Source organism: Coregonus lavaretus, assembly GCF_964263955.1.
Source record: "Coregonus lavaretus genome assembly, chromosome: 24".
NCBI classification, from domain to species: Eukaryota; Metazoa; Chordata; class Actinopteri; order Salmoniformes; family Salmonidae; genus Coregonus; species Coregonus lavaretus.
Window position 1 is genome coordinate 4523015 of NC_140011.1, and position 15340 is coordinate 4538354.

General features: G+C 42.2%; 1 protein-coding gene across 1 annotated transcript in view; it reads right to left on the reverse strand.

The window, feature by feature from the left end:
* Nucleotides 1–15340, reverse strand: part of LOC311099748 (stromelysin-3-like) — a gene marked incomplete at both ends in the record, with an annotated part of 57978 nt that overhangs the window by 15586 nt on the left and 27052 nt on the right. The window contains one exon of the mRNA XM_084140488.1: nt 10110–10414. Within this exon, the coding sequence (XP_083996614.1) occupies nt 10110–10414 (305 nt within the window). The remainder of the gene's footprint in view (nt 1–10109; nt 10415–15340) is intronic.

Genomic DNA, 15340 nt, shown 5'->3' on the forward strand with positions numbered 1-15340 from the left:
AACATCTGTCTTGTCCAAGACCGGAGTCTACGCAGACCGGTGCGCCATAGCCAATCAGAGCTACAATAGGCCTATATGCAAATAAGCCATTTGCCACACGGGCCTGCACTTTGAACTGGAGTGTGTGTTTACAGGCAGCAGCAAATGACACCTGCATCTCTAAATGTAGCCACTGAAAAACGATATGAGGGGCAAAAGTCGGTCACTCACCCACTCCTCCAATGGCATGACATCCTCCTAGTAGCTAGCTAACGTTAGGCTCCGTGTTTTTAGCTTGCTAAATGAATAATGAATGCAGCATTGCTGTATGGTGCACTCGAAATGTCTTGTAGTTGAGTAGCCAGCATAGGCTACTATTGAAATGTTGCTGTAATAGGCCTGCATGTTTTTCCTTTGCATGGTGTTTTATTGCAGGTTTAGTTGTTTGGTTATTCATTCACAGTGCTTGCTGTGACTTGTATTGACATTCCCAGCCTTACAGTCGTCCGTTTTTCTTCAAAATATTGAGTCATTGAAACTGAAACGGTGCATCCTGAATGGGTGGAGGCAGCAAACAATGTACCAGGCCAGCTTTGATTTACAACCTGATAGCAATTTTTTTGGGACTACCAAGAAATGTATTGTTGAATTATATTAATCATGCATTGAACTATATCCATCTATTCTGCCAACAATGCCTTATGCTTCGAACACATCGACTGCGTCATTGTGTTTTGGTACACCAGAAGTACATTCATTTCCAATGGAACGCTGCGTTTGCCTTGCAGCATTGCGTTGCAGAGGCAGTTGCAGTGCGTTCTGTGTGGTGCATACGTTGGATTTATCGAACGTATGCGTCAAACTGTATGCGTAAACGGGTTGACAGAAATGGTAGCAGACGTTGAACTTTTGTTGCAAACATGTCTAGATGATGCTGCATACTATTTGGTGCAATAACGCAGTCGGTGTGTTCAAAGCGTCAAATATAACCTATTTTTAAAACCTCTTATAAAGTTGGTTTTGTAGCATAAACTGGGAATTTGATATTTTTTACTGATATTATGATTGTGTTTGTTTCATATCTGCAAAGTAATTAAAACGCTGTCAGTTCCACTTTAAAGTTGTGCTCTGGGAGGAGTAACAGACTACTATGGATCAGCCACTGTGTTGATAATGCTACAGTCCATTATTTTTATTCAGCTTAATATTGCATATAGATTGTAACTTCCATCAATGTAATTGTCTGCATAACTTCCAATCCCACATGTTTTATATATATACACACACACATATACAGTGGGGAAAAAAAGTATTTAGTCAGCCACCAATTGTGCAAGTTCTCCCAATTAAAAAGATGAGAGAGGCCTGTAATTTTCATCATAGGTACACGTCAACTATGACAGACAAATTGAGAAAAATAAATCCAGAAAATCACATTGTAGGATTTTGAATGAATTTATTTGCAAATTATGGTGGAAAATAAGTATTTGGTCACCTACAAACAAGCAAGATTTCTGGCTCTCACAGACCTGTAACTTCTTCTTTAAGAGGCTCCTCTGTCCTCCACTCGTTACCTGTATTAATGGCACCTGTTTGAACTCGTTATCAGTATAAAATACACCTGTCCACAACCTCAAACAGTCACACTCCAAACTCCACAATGGCCAAGACCAAAGAGCTGTCAAAGGACACCAGAAACAAAATTGTAGACCTGCACCAGGCTGGGAAGACTGAATCTGCAATAGGTAAGCAGCTTGGTTTGAAGAAGGGAGCAATTATTAGGAAATGGAAGACATACAAGACCACTGATAATCTCCCTCGATCTGGGGCTCCACGCAAGATCTCACCCCGTGGGGTCAAAATGATTACAAGAACGGTGAGCAAAAATCCCAGAACCACACGGGGGGACCTAGTGAATGACCTGCAGAGAGCTGGGACCAAAGTAACAAAGCCTACCATCAGTAACACACTACGCCGCCAGGGACTCAAATCCTGCAGTGCCAGACGTGTCCCCCTGCTTAAGCCAGTACATGTCCAGGCCCGTCTGAAGTTTGCTAGAGTGCATTTGGATGATCCAGAAGAGGATTGGGAGAATGTCATATGGTCAGATGAAACCAAAATATAACTTTTTGGTAAAAACTCAACTCGTCGTGTTTGGAGGACAAAGAATGCTGAGTTGCATCCAAAGAACACCATACCTACTGTGAAGCATGGGGGTGGAAACATCATGCTTTGGGGCTGTTTTTCTGCAAAGGGACCAGGACGACTGATCCGTGTAAAGGAAAGAATGAATGGGGCCATGTATCGTGAGATTTTGAGTGAAAACCTCCTTCCATCAGCAAGGGCATTGAAGATGAAACTTGGCTGGGTCTTTCAGCATGACAATGATCCCAAACACACCGCCCGGGCAACGAAGGAGTGACTTCGTAAGAAGCATTTCAAGGTCCTGGAGTGGCCTAGCCAGTCTCCAGATCTCAACCCCATAGAAAATCTTTGGAGGGAGTTGAAAGTCCGTGTTGCCCAGCGACAGCCCCAAAACATCACTGCTCTAGAGGAGATCTGCATGGAGGAATGGGCCAAAATACCAGCAACAGTGTGTGAAAACCTTGTGAAGACTTACAGAAAACGTTTGACCTCTGTCATTGCCAACAAAGGGTATATAACAAAGTATTGAGAAACTTTTGTTATTGACCAAATACTTATTTTCCACCATAATTTGCAAATAAATTCATGAAAAATCCTACAATGTGATTTTGTGAATTTATTTTTCTAATTTTGTCTGTCATAGTTGACGTGTACCTATGATGAAAATTACAGGCCTCTCTCATCTTTTTAAGTGAGAGAACTTGCACAATTGGTGGCTGACTAAATACTTTTTTCCCCCACTGTACATACACACATACATACAGTGGGGAAAAAAAGTATTTAGTCAGCCACCAATTGTGCAAGTTCTCCCACTTAAAAAGATTTCAGAGGCCTGTAATTTTCATCATAGGTACACGTCAACTATGACAGACAAATTGAGAAGAAAAAAATCCAGAAAATCACATTGTAGGATTTTTAATGAATTTATTTGCAAATTATGGTGGAAAATAAGTATTTGGTCAACTACAAACAAGCAAGATTTCTGGCTCTCACAGACCTGTAACTTCTTCTTTAAGAGGCTCCTCTGTCCTTCACTCGTTACCTGTATCAATGGCACCTGTTTGAACTTGTTATCAGTATAAAAGACACCTGTTCATAACCTCAAACAGTCACACTCCAAACTCCACTATGGCCAAGACCAAAGAGCTGTCAAAGGACACCAGAAACAAAATTGTAGACCTGCACCAGGCTGGGAAGACTGAATCTGCAATAGGTAAGCAGCTTGGTTTGAAGAAATCAACTGTGGGAGCAATTATTAGGAAATGGAAGACATACAAGACCACTGATAATCTACCTCGATCTGGGGCTCCACGCAAGATCTCACCCCGTGGGGTCAAAATGATCACAAGAACGGTGAGCAAAAATCCCAGAACCACACGGGGGGACCTAGTGAATGACCTGCAGAGAGCTGGGACCAAAGTAACAAAGCCTACCATCAGTAACACACTACACCGCCAGGGACTCAAATCTTGCAGTGCAAGACGTGTCCCCCTGCTTAAGCCAGGCCCGTCTGAAGTTTGCTAGAGTGCATTTGGATGATCCAGAAGAGGATTGGGAGAATGTCATATGGTCAGATGAAACCAAAATAGAACTTTTTGGTAAAAAATCAACTCGTCGTGTTTGGAGGACAAAGAATGCTGAGTTGCATCCAAAGAACACCATACCTACTGTGAAGCATGGGGGTGGAAACATCATGCTTTGGGGCTGTTTTTCTGCAAAGGGACCAGGACGACTGATCCGTGTAAAGGAAAGAATGAATGGGGCCATGTAGCGTGAGATTATGAGTGAAAACCTCCTTCCATCAGCAAGGGCATTGAAGATGAAACGTGGCTGGGTCTTTCAGCATGACAATGATCCCAAACACACCGCCCGGGCAACGAAGGAGTGGCTTCTTAAGAAGCATTTCAAGGTCCTGGAGTGGCCTAGCCAGTCTCCAGATCTCAACCCCATAGAAAATCTTTGGAGGGAGTTGAAAGTCCGTGTTGCCCAGCGACAGCCCCAAAACATCACTGCTCTAGAGGAGATCTGCATGGAGGAATGGGCCAAAATACCAGCAACAGTGTGTGAAAACCTTGTGAAGACTTACAGAAAACGTTTGACCTGTGGCATTGCCAAAAAAGGGTATATAACAAAGTATTGAGAAACTTTTGTTATTGACCAAATACTTATTTTCCACCATAATTTGCAAATAAATTCATAAAAAATCCTACAATGTGATTTTCTGGAAAAATAATTCTCATTTTGTCTGTCATAGTTGACGTGATGAATGAAAATTACAGGCCTCTCTCATCTTTTTAAGTGGGAGAACTTGCACAATTGGTGGCTGACTAAATACTTTTTTTCCCCACTGTATACAGTGAGGGAAAAAAGTATTTGAACCCCTGCTGATTTTGTACGTTTGCCCACTGACAAAGACATGATCAGTCTATAATTTTAATGGTAGGTTTATTTGAACAGTGAGAGACAGAATAACAACAAAAAAATCCAGAAATTGTTAGAAATTGATTTGCATTTTAATGAGGGAAATAAGTATTTGACCCCTCTGCAAAACATTACTTAGTACTTGGTGGCAAAACCCTTGTTAGCAATCACAGAGGTCAGACGTTTCTTGTAGTTGGCCACCAGGTTTGCACACATCTCAGGAGGGATTTTGTCCCACTCCTCTTTGCAGATCTTCTCCAAGTCATTAAGGTTTCGAGGCTGACGTTTGGCAACTCGAACCTTCAGCTCCCTCCACAGATTTTCTATGGGATTAAGGTCTGGACACTGGCTAGGCCACTCCAGGACCTTAATGTGCTTCTTCTTGAGCCACTCCTTTGTTGCCTTGGCCTTGTGTTTTGGGTCATTGTCATGCTGGAATACCCATCCACGACCCATTTTCAATGCCCTCGCTGAGGGAAGGAGGTTCTCACCCAAGATTTGACGGTACATAACCCCGTCCATCGTCCCTTTGATGCGGTGAAGTTGTCCTATCCCCTTAGCAGAAAAACACCCCCAAAGCATAATGTTTCCACCTCCATGTTTGACGGTGGGGATGGTGTTCTTGGGGTCATAGGCAGCATTCCTCCTCCTCCAAACACAGCGAGTTGAGTTGATGCCAAAGAGCTCGATTTTGGTCTCATCTGACCACAACACTTTCACCCAGTTCTCCTCTGAATCATTTAGATGTTCATTGGCAATCTTCAGACGGGCCTGTATATGTGCTTTCTTGAGCAGGGGGACCTTGTGGGCGCTGCAGGATTTCAGTCCTTCACGGCGTAGCGTGTTACCAATTGTTTTCTTGGTGACTATGGTCCCAGCTGCTTTGAGATCATTGACAAGATCCTCCCATGTAGTTCTGGGCTGATTCTGCACTGTTCTCATGATCATTGCAACTCCACGAGGTGAGATCTTGCATGGAGCCCCAGGCCGAGGGAGATTGACAGGTCTTTTGTGTTTCTTCCATTTGCGAATAATCGCACCAACTGTTGTCACCTTCTCACCAAGCTACTGGTCGATGGTCTTGTAGCCCATTCCAGCCTTGTGTAGGTCTACAATCTTGTCCCTGACATCCTTGGAGAGCTCTTTGGTCTTGGCCATGGTGGAGAGTTTGGAATCTGATTGATTGATTGCTTCTGTGGACAGGTGTCTTTTATACAGATAACAAACTGAGATTAGGAGCACTCCCTTTAAGAGTGTGCTCCTAATCTCAGCTCGTTACCTGTATAAAAGACACCTGGGAGCCAGAAATCTTTCTGATTAAGAGGGGGTTAAATACTTATTTCCCTCATTAAAATGCAAATCAATTTATAACATTTTATACATGCGTTTTTCTGGATTTTTTTGTTGTTATTCTGGCTCTCACTGTTTAAATAAACCTACCATTAAAATGATAGACTGATAATTTCTTTGTCAGTGGGCAAATACTTTTTTCCCTCACTGTAATATATATATATATATCTATATATATATATATATATATATATATATATATATATATATATATATACACACACACACATATACACATACATACACATACATACATATCCTTTAAAAATATATATATATTCCCCTTTATTACTTTCCAACCCTGCCACCCTTTCCCCACTTATAATATAATATGCCATTTAGCAGATGCTTTTATCCAAAGCGACTTACAGTCATGTGCGCATAAATTTTTACGTATGGGTGGTCCCGGGGATCGAACCCACTACCCTGAGCTACAGAGGACCACTTGGAGTAAACTCTTTAACAACAACGCCTAGGCCTCTACTTCCAGCACATACCCACTATCTACATTTTATGGACACAGTCAATTTTACAGTAATTACATTTTGTTTGTTCTTTCTCCTGAACTTCTTCTACTCTCAACCTCTCCGATCATTTTCATGATGTCCATCCGGTTTGCTTCTATATGCCATATCTTTCTAACTGTGCTCCTCCAGTCCGTTATTATTACAACAACGTCAACACAGGAGTGGAACCAGAGTGGGAACAACAGTTCTGATTGCTGGCTCGAGGGGCAAAATATGTAGGTCCCGCTCTGTGATGTTGTGTGTCTCCTGAGGTAAAAATGTGATCAGCCAGCAGAGTACAATACACACCCTTACTGTGAAAAGAGGCCACTCAGCTGTGTGTGCAGAAATTATTGTGTGTGAGAGGGAGTAAAGGGCACGGGAGGTTCTGTGCCTGTTGACAATCAGAAAAATGACCATTAAGCTATATTTAGGGATACTTAAGTGGTTACCTGAAAGGGAACATGAGTAATGATGACTAATGAGGCAATATTTTGGTGTTTGGGGAAGGGTGGTTGATTATACACAGCATTTTTACGTTTGATCAATACATATGCCATTTTTCACATGAAAACATAAGCTCGCTATTCCTACAACAGAATTCATTTATTCTGCACCATTATTTCTTTCTTCTTTGTTTTTACATTGTCTAGATTTTTTCTCAAGAGTGACACTTACTGTAGTGTTGAAAAGGAAATTGCTTTCCGCGACAATAAAGACGTATTCTTCTTGGCTCTGCTCTGATAACACTGTCCTGGAAGTAACTATTAGCTTGACCTTTCCCCTCTCCAGCCACCTCCCTGCTGAGCTGTATGTGCAGATGTCGGGAACCATGTGGGCTGCTCTGCTGTGACATGCTTGAGTGCTCCGACTCTCTTGTAAATGGCTGTGTTTTTTCAGGTCATGACCCCCAGACTCCAAATGACGGAGTAAGAGGGTGCCCAATGTCCGGCTAGGCCTGTCTTTTAACTGTAATGGAGAAGGCGAGGCAGTCAAACCACAAGGAGGAGTCCAAACAACCCTGAAGGCACAGGGTTCACCGTGTCAATCAAAAGATGCTTCAAAGGCAAAGAAGTACCAAACTAAATTGAAGTAGTGCCTCTTAGTTTTCTGTTACGTCTGGTTTGAAATTGCATCATAAACATAAACACAGCTAAACACTGAATACACATAGACTGGGCACCCTATTCTTTGAGGTCCTTTGTAGCTCATTTGGTAGAGCATGACGCTTGTAACGCAAGGGTAGTGAGTTTGATTCCCGGGACAACCCATACGTAAAATGTATGCATGTTGAGCAGAGCTTTAGACAGCAGTTGCAAGTCTACAACAAAGTCAATTATCCATCACTGAAATGTCTTTTGTTTTGGCTTAAAGGCCCAGTACAGTAAAAAAAATGGATTTTCCTGTGTTTTATATACAGTGCATTCGGAAAGTATTCAGACCCCTTCACTTTTTCCACATTTTGTTACGTTACAGCATTATTCTAAAATTGATTAAATTGTTTTTTCCCCCTCATCAATCTACACACAGTACCTCATAATGACAAAGCAAAAACAGGTTTATAGACATTTTTGCAAATGTATACTTTTAAAAAAAGTATTCAGACCCTTTACTCAGTACTTTGTTGAAGCACCTTTGGCAGCGATTACAGCCTCATGACGCTACAAGCTTGGCACACCTGTATTTGGGGAGTCTCTCCCATTCTTATCTGCAGATCCTCTCAAGCTCTGTCAAGTTGGATGGGGAGCGTTGCTGCACAGCTATTTTCAGGTATCTCCAGAGATGTTCGGTTGGGTTCAAGTCCGGGCTCTGGCTGGGCCACTCAAGGACATTCAGAGACTTGTCCCGAAGCCTCCGCTGCGTTGTCTTGACTGTGTGCTTAGGGTCATTGTCCTGTTGGAAGGTGAACCTTCACCCCAGTCTGAGGTCCTGGAGTAGGTTTTCATCAAGGATCTCTCATCTTTCCCTCGATCCTGACTAGTCTCCCAGTCACTGTTGCTGTAAAACATTCCCACAGCATGATGCTGCCACCACCATGCTTCACCGTAGGGATGGTATTGGCCAGGTGATGAGCGGTGCCTGGTTTCCTCCAGACATGACGCTTGGCATTCAGGCCAGAGAATCTTGTTTCTCATGGTCCGAGAGTCCTTTAGGTGCCATTTTGGCAAACTCCAAGCGGGCTGTCGTGCCTTTTACTGAGGAGTGGCTTCCGTCTGGCCACTACCATAAAGGCCTGATTGGTGGAGTGCTGCAGAGATGGTTGTCCTTCTGGAAGGTTCTCCCATCTCCACAAAGGAACTCTGGAGCTCTGTCAGAGTGACCATCGGGTTCTTGGTCACCTCCTTGACCAAGGTCCTTCTCCCCCGATTGCTCAGTTTGGCCGGGCGGCCAGCTCTAGGAAGAGTCTTGGTGGTTCCAAAATTCTTCCATTTAAGAATGATGGAGGCCACTGTGTTCTTGGGGACCTTCAATGCTGCAGATCTTTTTTGATACCCTTGCCCAGATCTGTGCCTCGACACAATCCTGTCTTGGAGCTCTATGGACAATTCCTTCGACCCCATGGCTTGGTTTTTGCTATGACATGCACTGTCAACTGTAGGACCTTATATAGACAGGTGTGGGCCTTTCCAAATCATGTCCAATCAATTAAATGTACCACAGGTGGACTCCAATCAAGTTGTAGAAACATTTCAAGGATGATCAATGGAAACAGGATGCACCTGAGCTCAATTTCGAGTCTCATAGCAAAGGGTCTAAGTACTTATGTAAATAAGGTATTTCTGTTTTTTTACTATAAATTAGCAAAAATGTCTAAAAACCTGTTTTCACTTTGTCATTATGGGATATTGTGTGTAGATTGATGTGGGAAAAATGATAATGCCCTTTTAGTGTAAGAGCTGTTTGCGGGGCGGCAGGTAGCTTAGTGGTTAAGAGCGTTGTGCCAGTTATCGAAAGGTCGCTGGTTCTAATCCCCGAGCCGACTAGGTGAAAAATCTGCCGATGTGCCCTTGAGCAAGGCACTTAACCCTAATTGCTCATGTAAGTCGCTCTGGATAAGAGCGTCTGCTAAATGACGTATATGTATGTATATGTAAAAGACCGACTGAAATTTCAGCGTTTTGGCCTTTAGAGTTCCAAACCTCTCTGCCAATAACAGCTAGTTTTCTCCTCCCCACTCTGAGCACTCCCAGACAGTCCTAGCAAGATTCTTGCTTGAGAAATTGCCCTTTGCTAAGAAGCTATTTTTGAAAACAATCACAATAACGTACTGAATTGTTACCCAGAAATGATTTGATATTGAGATAAAATGGCTGCATTGGACCTTTAAGTGTAAAGGCTCCTCTCTCCTCACAGTAGCTGTAACCTGGGCGGTCTAACCCAAATAATTATTGATTTTGAGCGTATAAAAGAGGTTAGGGTGGGGACCAGCGTGATACATATTTCCCCATCCCCCACCTTTCATTCAGAAGAAAATACCCCCCTGTAGCGGCCTTTGTCAGCCAGTGTACTGTAGGAGTGAACCAGTCTACCTTGACAGGGGTTGACTTTGTATCTCTGTGCATGCTGGCTAAACTACTAAGACATCAGTGACATCTTGAGTGTGCGTGCCACGTATAAAAAGTTCCCCAGAAAACATTTTTAAAAAGCAGACCCCATTGAAAAAGCTATGCATGGGTTTCTAGAGCGACTAAAGAAGAAGACCCTTACTTGTAGGTGAGGTCAGTCTTGTCCCAGCGCCCCCCAAAGAGAACGAATCGCTTCTGACGCTGCTTTCCTCCAAAGGTTTCCCCCTTCCGCATGTGGTAGTCCGAGATGACACCTTGCTTCTGAGTAGGATAGTCTGGAACACCGCAGCGAGGCCGGTTCCAGACCAACTCTGTTCCATTCCCGGGAAGCATAGTCTCTGGATAGACACTTCCTGACGGGCGCGATCGTTCCTTCAGCGTGTCCTGAGTATGGCCAAACCTGCCCCTCTTCTTCAGGCCATAGTTGTGGGTCTTCTGAGGCCATCCCTGTGAACAGAGGTATATGCAACTAAGTACCATTCAAAGAAAGTAAATGAGGCTATTGTTAAGACAAAATTGCATACATTTGTATTTGTATTTATTATGAATCCCCATTAGCTGCTGCCAAGGCGTATATAGTGCATATGTTATCATGTCTGTGTATGCATGTGTCTCTGCCTATGTTTGTTTTGCTTCACAGTACCTGCTGTTCCATAAGGTGTATTTTTTTCTTTTTTTTAAATCTAATTTTACTGCTTGCATCAGTTACTTGATGTGGAATTGAGTTCCATGTAGTCATGGCTCTACAGTATGTAGTACTGTGCACCTCCCATAGTCTGTTCTGGACTGTGAAGAGACCTCTAGTGGCGTGTCTTGTGGGGTATGCATGGGTGTCCGAGCTGTGCGCCAGTAGTTCAAACAGACAGCTCGTGTATTCAACATGTCAATACCTCTCATAAATACAAGAAGTGATGAAGTCAATCTCTCCTACACTTTGAGCCAGGAGAGATTGACATGCATCTTATTAATATTAGCTCTCTGTGTACATCCAAGCCGTGCTGCCCTGTTCTGAGCCAATTGCAATTTTCCTAAGTTCCTATTTGTGGAACCTGACCAGGTGCGACAAAACTAGGGCCTGTAGGACCTGCCTTGTTGATAGTGCTGTTAAGAAGGTAGAGTAGCGCTTTATTATGGACAGACTTCTCCCCATCTTAGCTACTGTTGTATCAATATGTTTTGACCATGACAGTTTACAATCCAGGGTTACTCCAAGCAGTTTAGTCACCTCAACTTGCTCAATCTCCACATTATTTATGACAAGATTTAGTTGAGGTTTAGGGTTTAGTGAATGATGACCCAAATACAATGCTTTTAGTTTTAGAAATATTTAGGACTAACTTATTCCTTGCCACCCACTCTGAAACTAACTGCAGCTCTTTGTTAAGTGTTGCAGTCATTTCAGTCGCTGTAGTAGCTGACATGTATAGTGTTGAGTCATCCGCATACATAGACACATTGGCTTTACTCAAAGCCACAGGCATGTCATTAGTAAAGATTGAAAAAAGTAAGGGGCCTAGACAGCTGCCCTAGGGAATTCCTGATTCTACCTGGATTATGTTGGAGAGGCTTCCATTAAAGAAAACCCTTTGTGTTCTTTTAGACAGGTAACTCTTTATCCACAATATAGCAAGGGGTGTAAAGCCATAACACATACGTTTTTCCAGCAGCAGACTATGATCGATAATGTCAAAAGCCGCACTGAAGTCTAACAAAACAACCCCCACAATCTTTTTACCATCAATTTCTCTCAGCCAATCATCAGTCATTTGTGAAAGTGCTGTGCTTGTTGAATGTCCTTCCCTATAAGCATGCTGAAAGTTTGTTGTCAATTTGTTTACTGTAAAATAGCATTGTATCTGGTCAAACACAATTTTTTCCAAAAGTTTACAAAGGGTTGGTAACAGGCTGATTGGTCGGCTATTTGAGCCAGTAAAGGGGGCTTTACTATTCTTAGGTAGTGGAATGACTTTTGCTTCCCTCCCAGCCTGGGGACACACACTTTCTAGTTGGCTTAAATTGAAAATATGGCAAATAGGAGTGGCAATATCGTCCGCTATTATCCTCAGTAATTTTCCATCCAAGTTGTCAGACCCCGGTGGCTTGTCATTGTTGATAGACAATCATTTCTTCACCTCTCCCACACTCACTTTATGGAATTCAAAATTACAATGCTTATCTTTCATAATTTGGTCAGATATACTTGGATGTGTAGTGTCAGCGTTTGTTGCTGGCATGTCATGCCTAAGTTTGCTAATCTTGCCAATTAAAAAATAATTAAAGTAGTTGGCAATATCAGGCTACAAAAGAGGTTCAGTGAACAAAATGCAATTAAACTAAATACAGAAGGGGCCTCTCATATTATTTGGATTTACAGTTAGGGCTAATAACTTCAAAAGTAGCTGGCATCATAAATGCATTAATGTTTGAATGGTCGTCAATCATCATTAAGTAGGCTATATAGCTGTACCCAGATTATTGAGCTCACAGATTGATACAAGGAAATGTGCAACGAGCAGGTCAAGTCAGAACCATGTAGAAATAATTAGGCCTAGGCTACACCTTGTTCTTTAAAATAGTCGGACAGTAACAAAATAACATAAATCATGCAAGATTAGGTAGACAGCAGTCTACAACATAAGCAGCAGACACATCCACATCAATTTGATATTGCTTTCTGTAGGCTAGTCAAGCACAAGGAACTGAATCCCATGTGCCTAAAGGCTATATATAGTTCAACCTAATAATGTAATATATAATAAACCACTTTTGCTTTTAGATGCCATTGAAAAACCAGTTACAGGGAAGAACACTATCGCAAGCCTACTCACCAAACAGATGTGTCATGTCGTGGGTTAAAAGGTAATTCATGTGCAATCATGCAATGGGCTACGTAAAATTGTCAATCCATTTTGAAATGTCCAAGGAACAGGCAGAACCTAATCCAAATCAAATCAAAGTGTATTGGTCGTGTACACAGATTTGCTGATGTTATAGCAGGTGCAGCGAAATGCTTATGTTATAGCTCCAACAGTGCAGTTGAATGCCACGCAATACAATACCAATACACAAATAATCTAAACAATAAATCAAGAAATGCCAGTCAAATTAACAATCCAGAGTAGATCTATTAATTAAAGTGAGCATGTGTCAGAATATAAATATGTGGTATGTATAGACAGTATATAATTTAGAAAGAAAATGGTACAGTTGAAGTCGGAAGTTTATATACACTTAGGTTGGAGTCATTTTAACTAGTTTTTCAACCACTCCACAAATTTCTTGTTAACAAACTAGAGTTTTGGCAAGTCGGTTAGGACATCTACTTTTTCCAACAATTGTTTACAGACAGATTATTTCACTTATAATTCACTGCATCACAATTCCAGTGGGTCAGAGGTTTACATACACTAAGTTGACTGTGCATTTAAACAGCTTGGAAAATTCCAGAAAATGATGTCATGGCTTTAGAAGCTTCTGATGGGCTAATTGACATCATTTGAGTCAATTGGGGGTGTACCTGTGGATGCATTTCAAGGCCTACCTTCAAACTCAGTGTCTCTTTGCTTGACATCATGGTAAAATCAAAAGAAATCAGCCAAGACCTCAGAAAAAAATTGTAGACCTCCACAAGTCTGGTTCATCCTTGGGAGCAATTTCCAAACGCCTGAAGGTACCACGTTCATCTGTGCAAACAATAGTACGCAAGTATAAACACCATGGGACCACGCAGCCGTCATACCGCTCAGGAAGGAGACGCGTTCTGTCTCCTAGAGATTAACGTACTTTGGTGCAAAAAGTGCAAATCAATCCCAGAACAACAGCAAAGGACCTTGTGAAGATGATGGAGGAAACAGGTACAAAAGTATCTACATCCACAGTAAAACGAGTCCTATATCGACATAACCTGAAAGGCTGCTCAGCAAGGAAGAAGCCACTGCTCCAAAACCACCATACAAAAAGCCAGACTACGGTTTGCAACTGCACATGGGGACAAAGATCATACTTTTTGGAGAAATGTCCTCTGGTCTGATGAATAGAACTGTTTGGCCATAATGACCATCGTTATGTTTGGAGGAAAAAGGGGTATGCTTGCAAGCCGAAGAACACCATCCCAACCGTGAAGCATGGGGGTAGCAGCATCATGCTGTGGGGGTGCTTTGCTGCAGGATGGACTGGTGCACTTCACAAAATAGATGGCATCATGAGGAAGGAAAATTATGTGGATATATTGAAGCAACATCTCAAGACATCAGTCAGGAAGTTAAAGCTTGGTCGCAAATGGGTCTTCTAAATGGACAATGACCCCAAGCATACTTCCAAAGTTGTGGCAAAATGGCTTAAGGACAACAAAGTCAAGGTATTGGAGTGGCCATCACAAAGGCCTAACCTCAATCCTATAGAAAATGTGTGGGCAGAACTGAAAAAGCGTGTGCGAGCAAGGAGGCCTACAAAACTGACTCAGTTACACCAGCTCTGTCAGGAGGAATGGGTTAAAATTCACCCAACTTATTGTGTGAAGCTTGTGGAAGGTTACCCAAAACGTTTGACCCAAGTTAAATAATTTAAAGGCAATTCTACCAAATACTAATTGAGTGTATGTAAACTTCTGACTCACTGGGAATGTGATGAAAGAAATAAAAGCTGAAAGAAATAATTCTCTACTATTATTCTGACATTTCACATTCTTAAAATAAAGTGGTGATCCTAACTGACCTAAGACAGGGAATTTTTACTAGCATTAAATATCAGGAATTGTGAAAAACTGAGTTTAAATGTATTTGGCTAAGGTGTATGTAAACCTCCGACTTCAACTGTACATACTTGACGCAACTCTTTCAAGCCCCAGAATGAAAGTGCCTCCCTCAGCCCAGCTGCAATTATTTATCCGGTGTGGTCGTCTGGGAAATAAGATGTCTGAAGGCATTGTCTTTGCAGCTTCCAGTTGTCGTCAATGTAATGAATCATGAGGCTAATGTATGGCTCTGTGGTCTGGCTTGACCATAAGTCGGCAGTGGTATAGAAGATGCTGTGTTACGGATTTCGTTGGCAACTCTGTCCCGACATTCTGTGTAGAGTTCTGGCAGACATGTTTTGCTGAAGTATTTACAGCTCGGGATCTCGTATCTTGGGTCTAGAGTTCGAATCAACTTTCTGAAACAGTCTTTCTCCACAGTTTGAATTGGTTCCATGTCTTTCGCTATGTGATACGTAATTGCACTCATTCCACTTCTTGCTCTTCTTGTCATAGGGAGTACCACTAACGAATGATGCCTTGAGTGATAGCTGAGTGCAGGTCTGGCTTGAGGATGTCTTGGGACTTGCTCCGGGGGTTTGTTGCTCGCATTCTGGTAGATTCTTATATTCGCGCACATG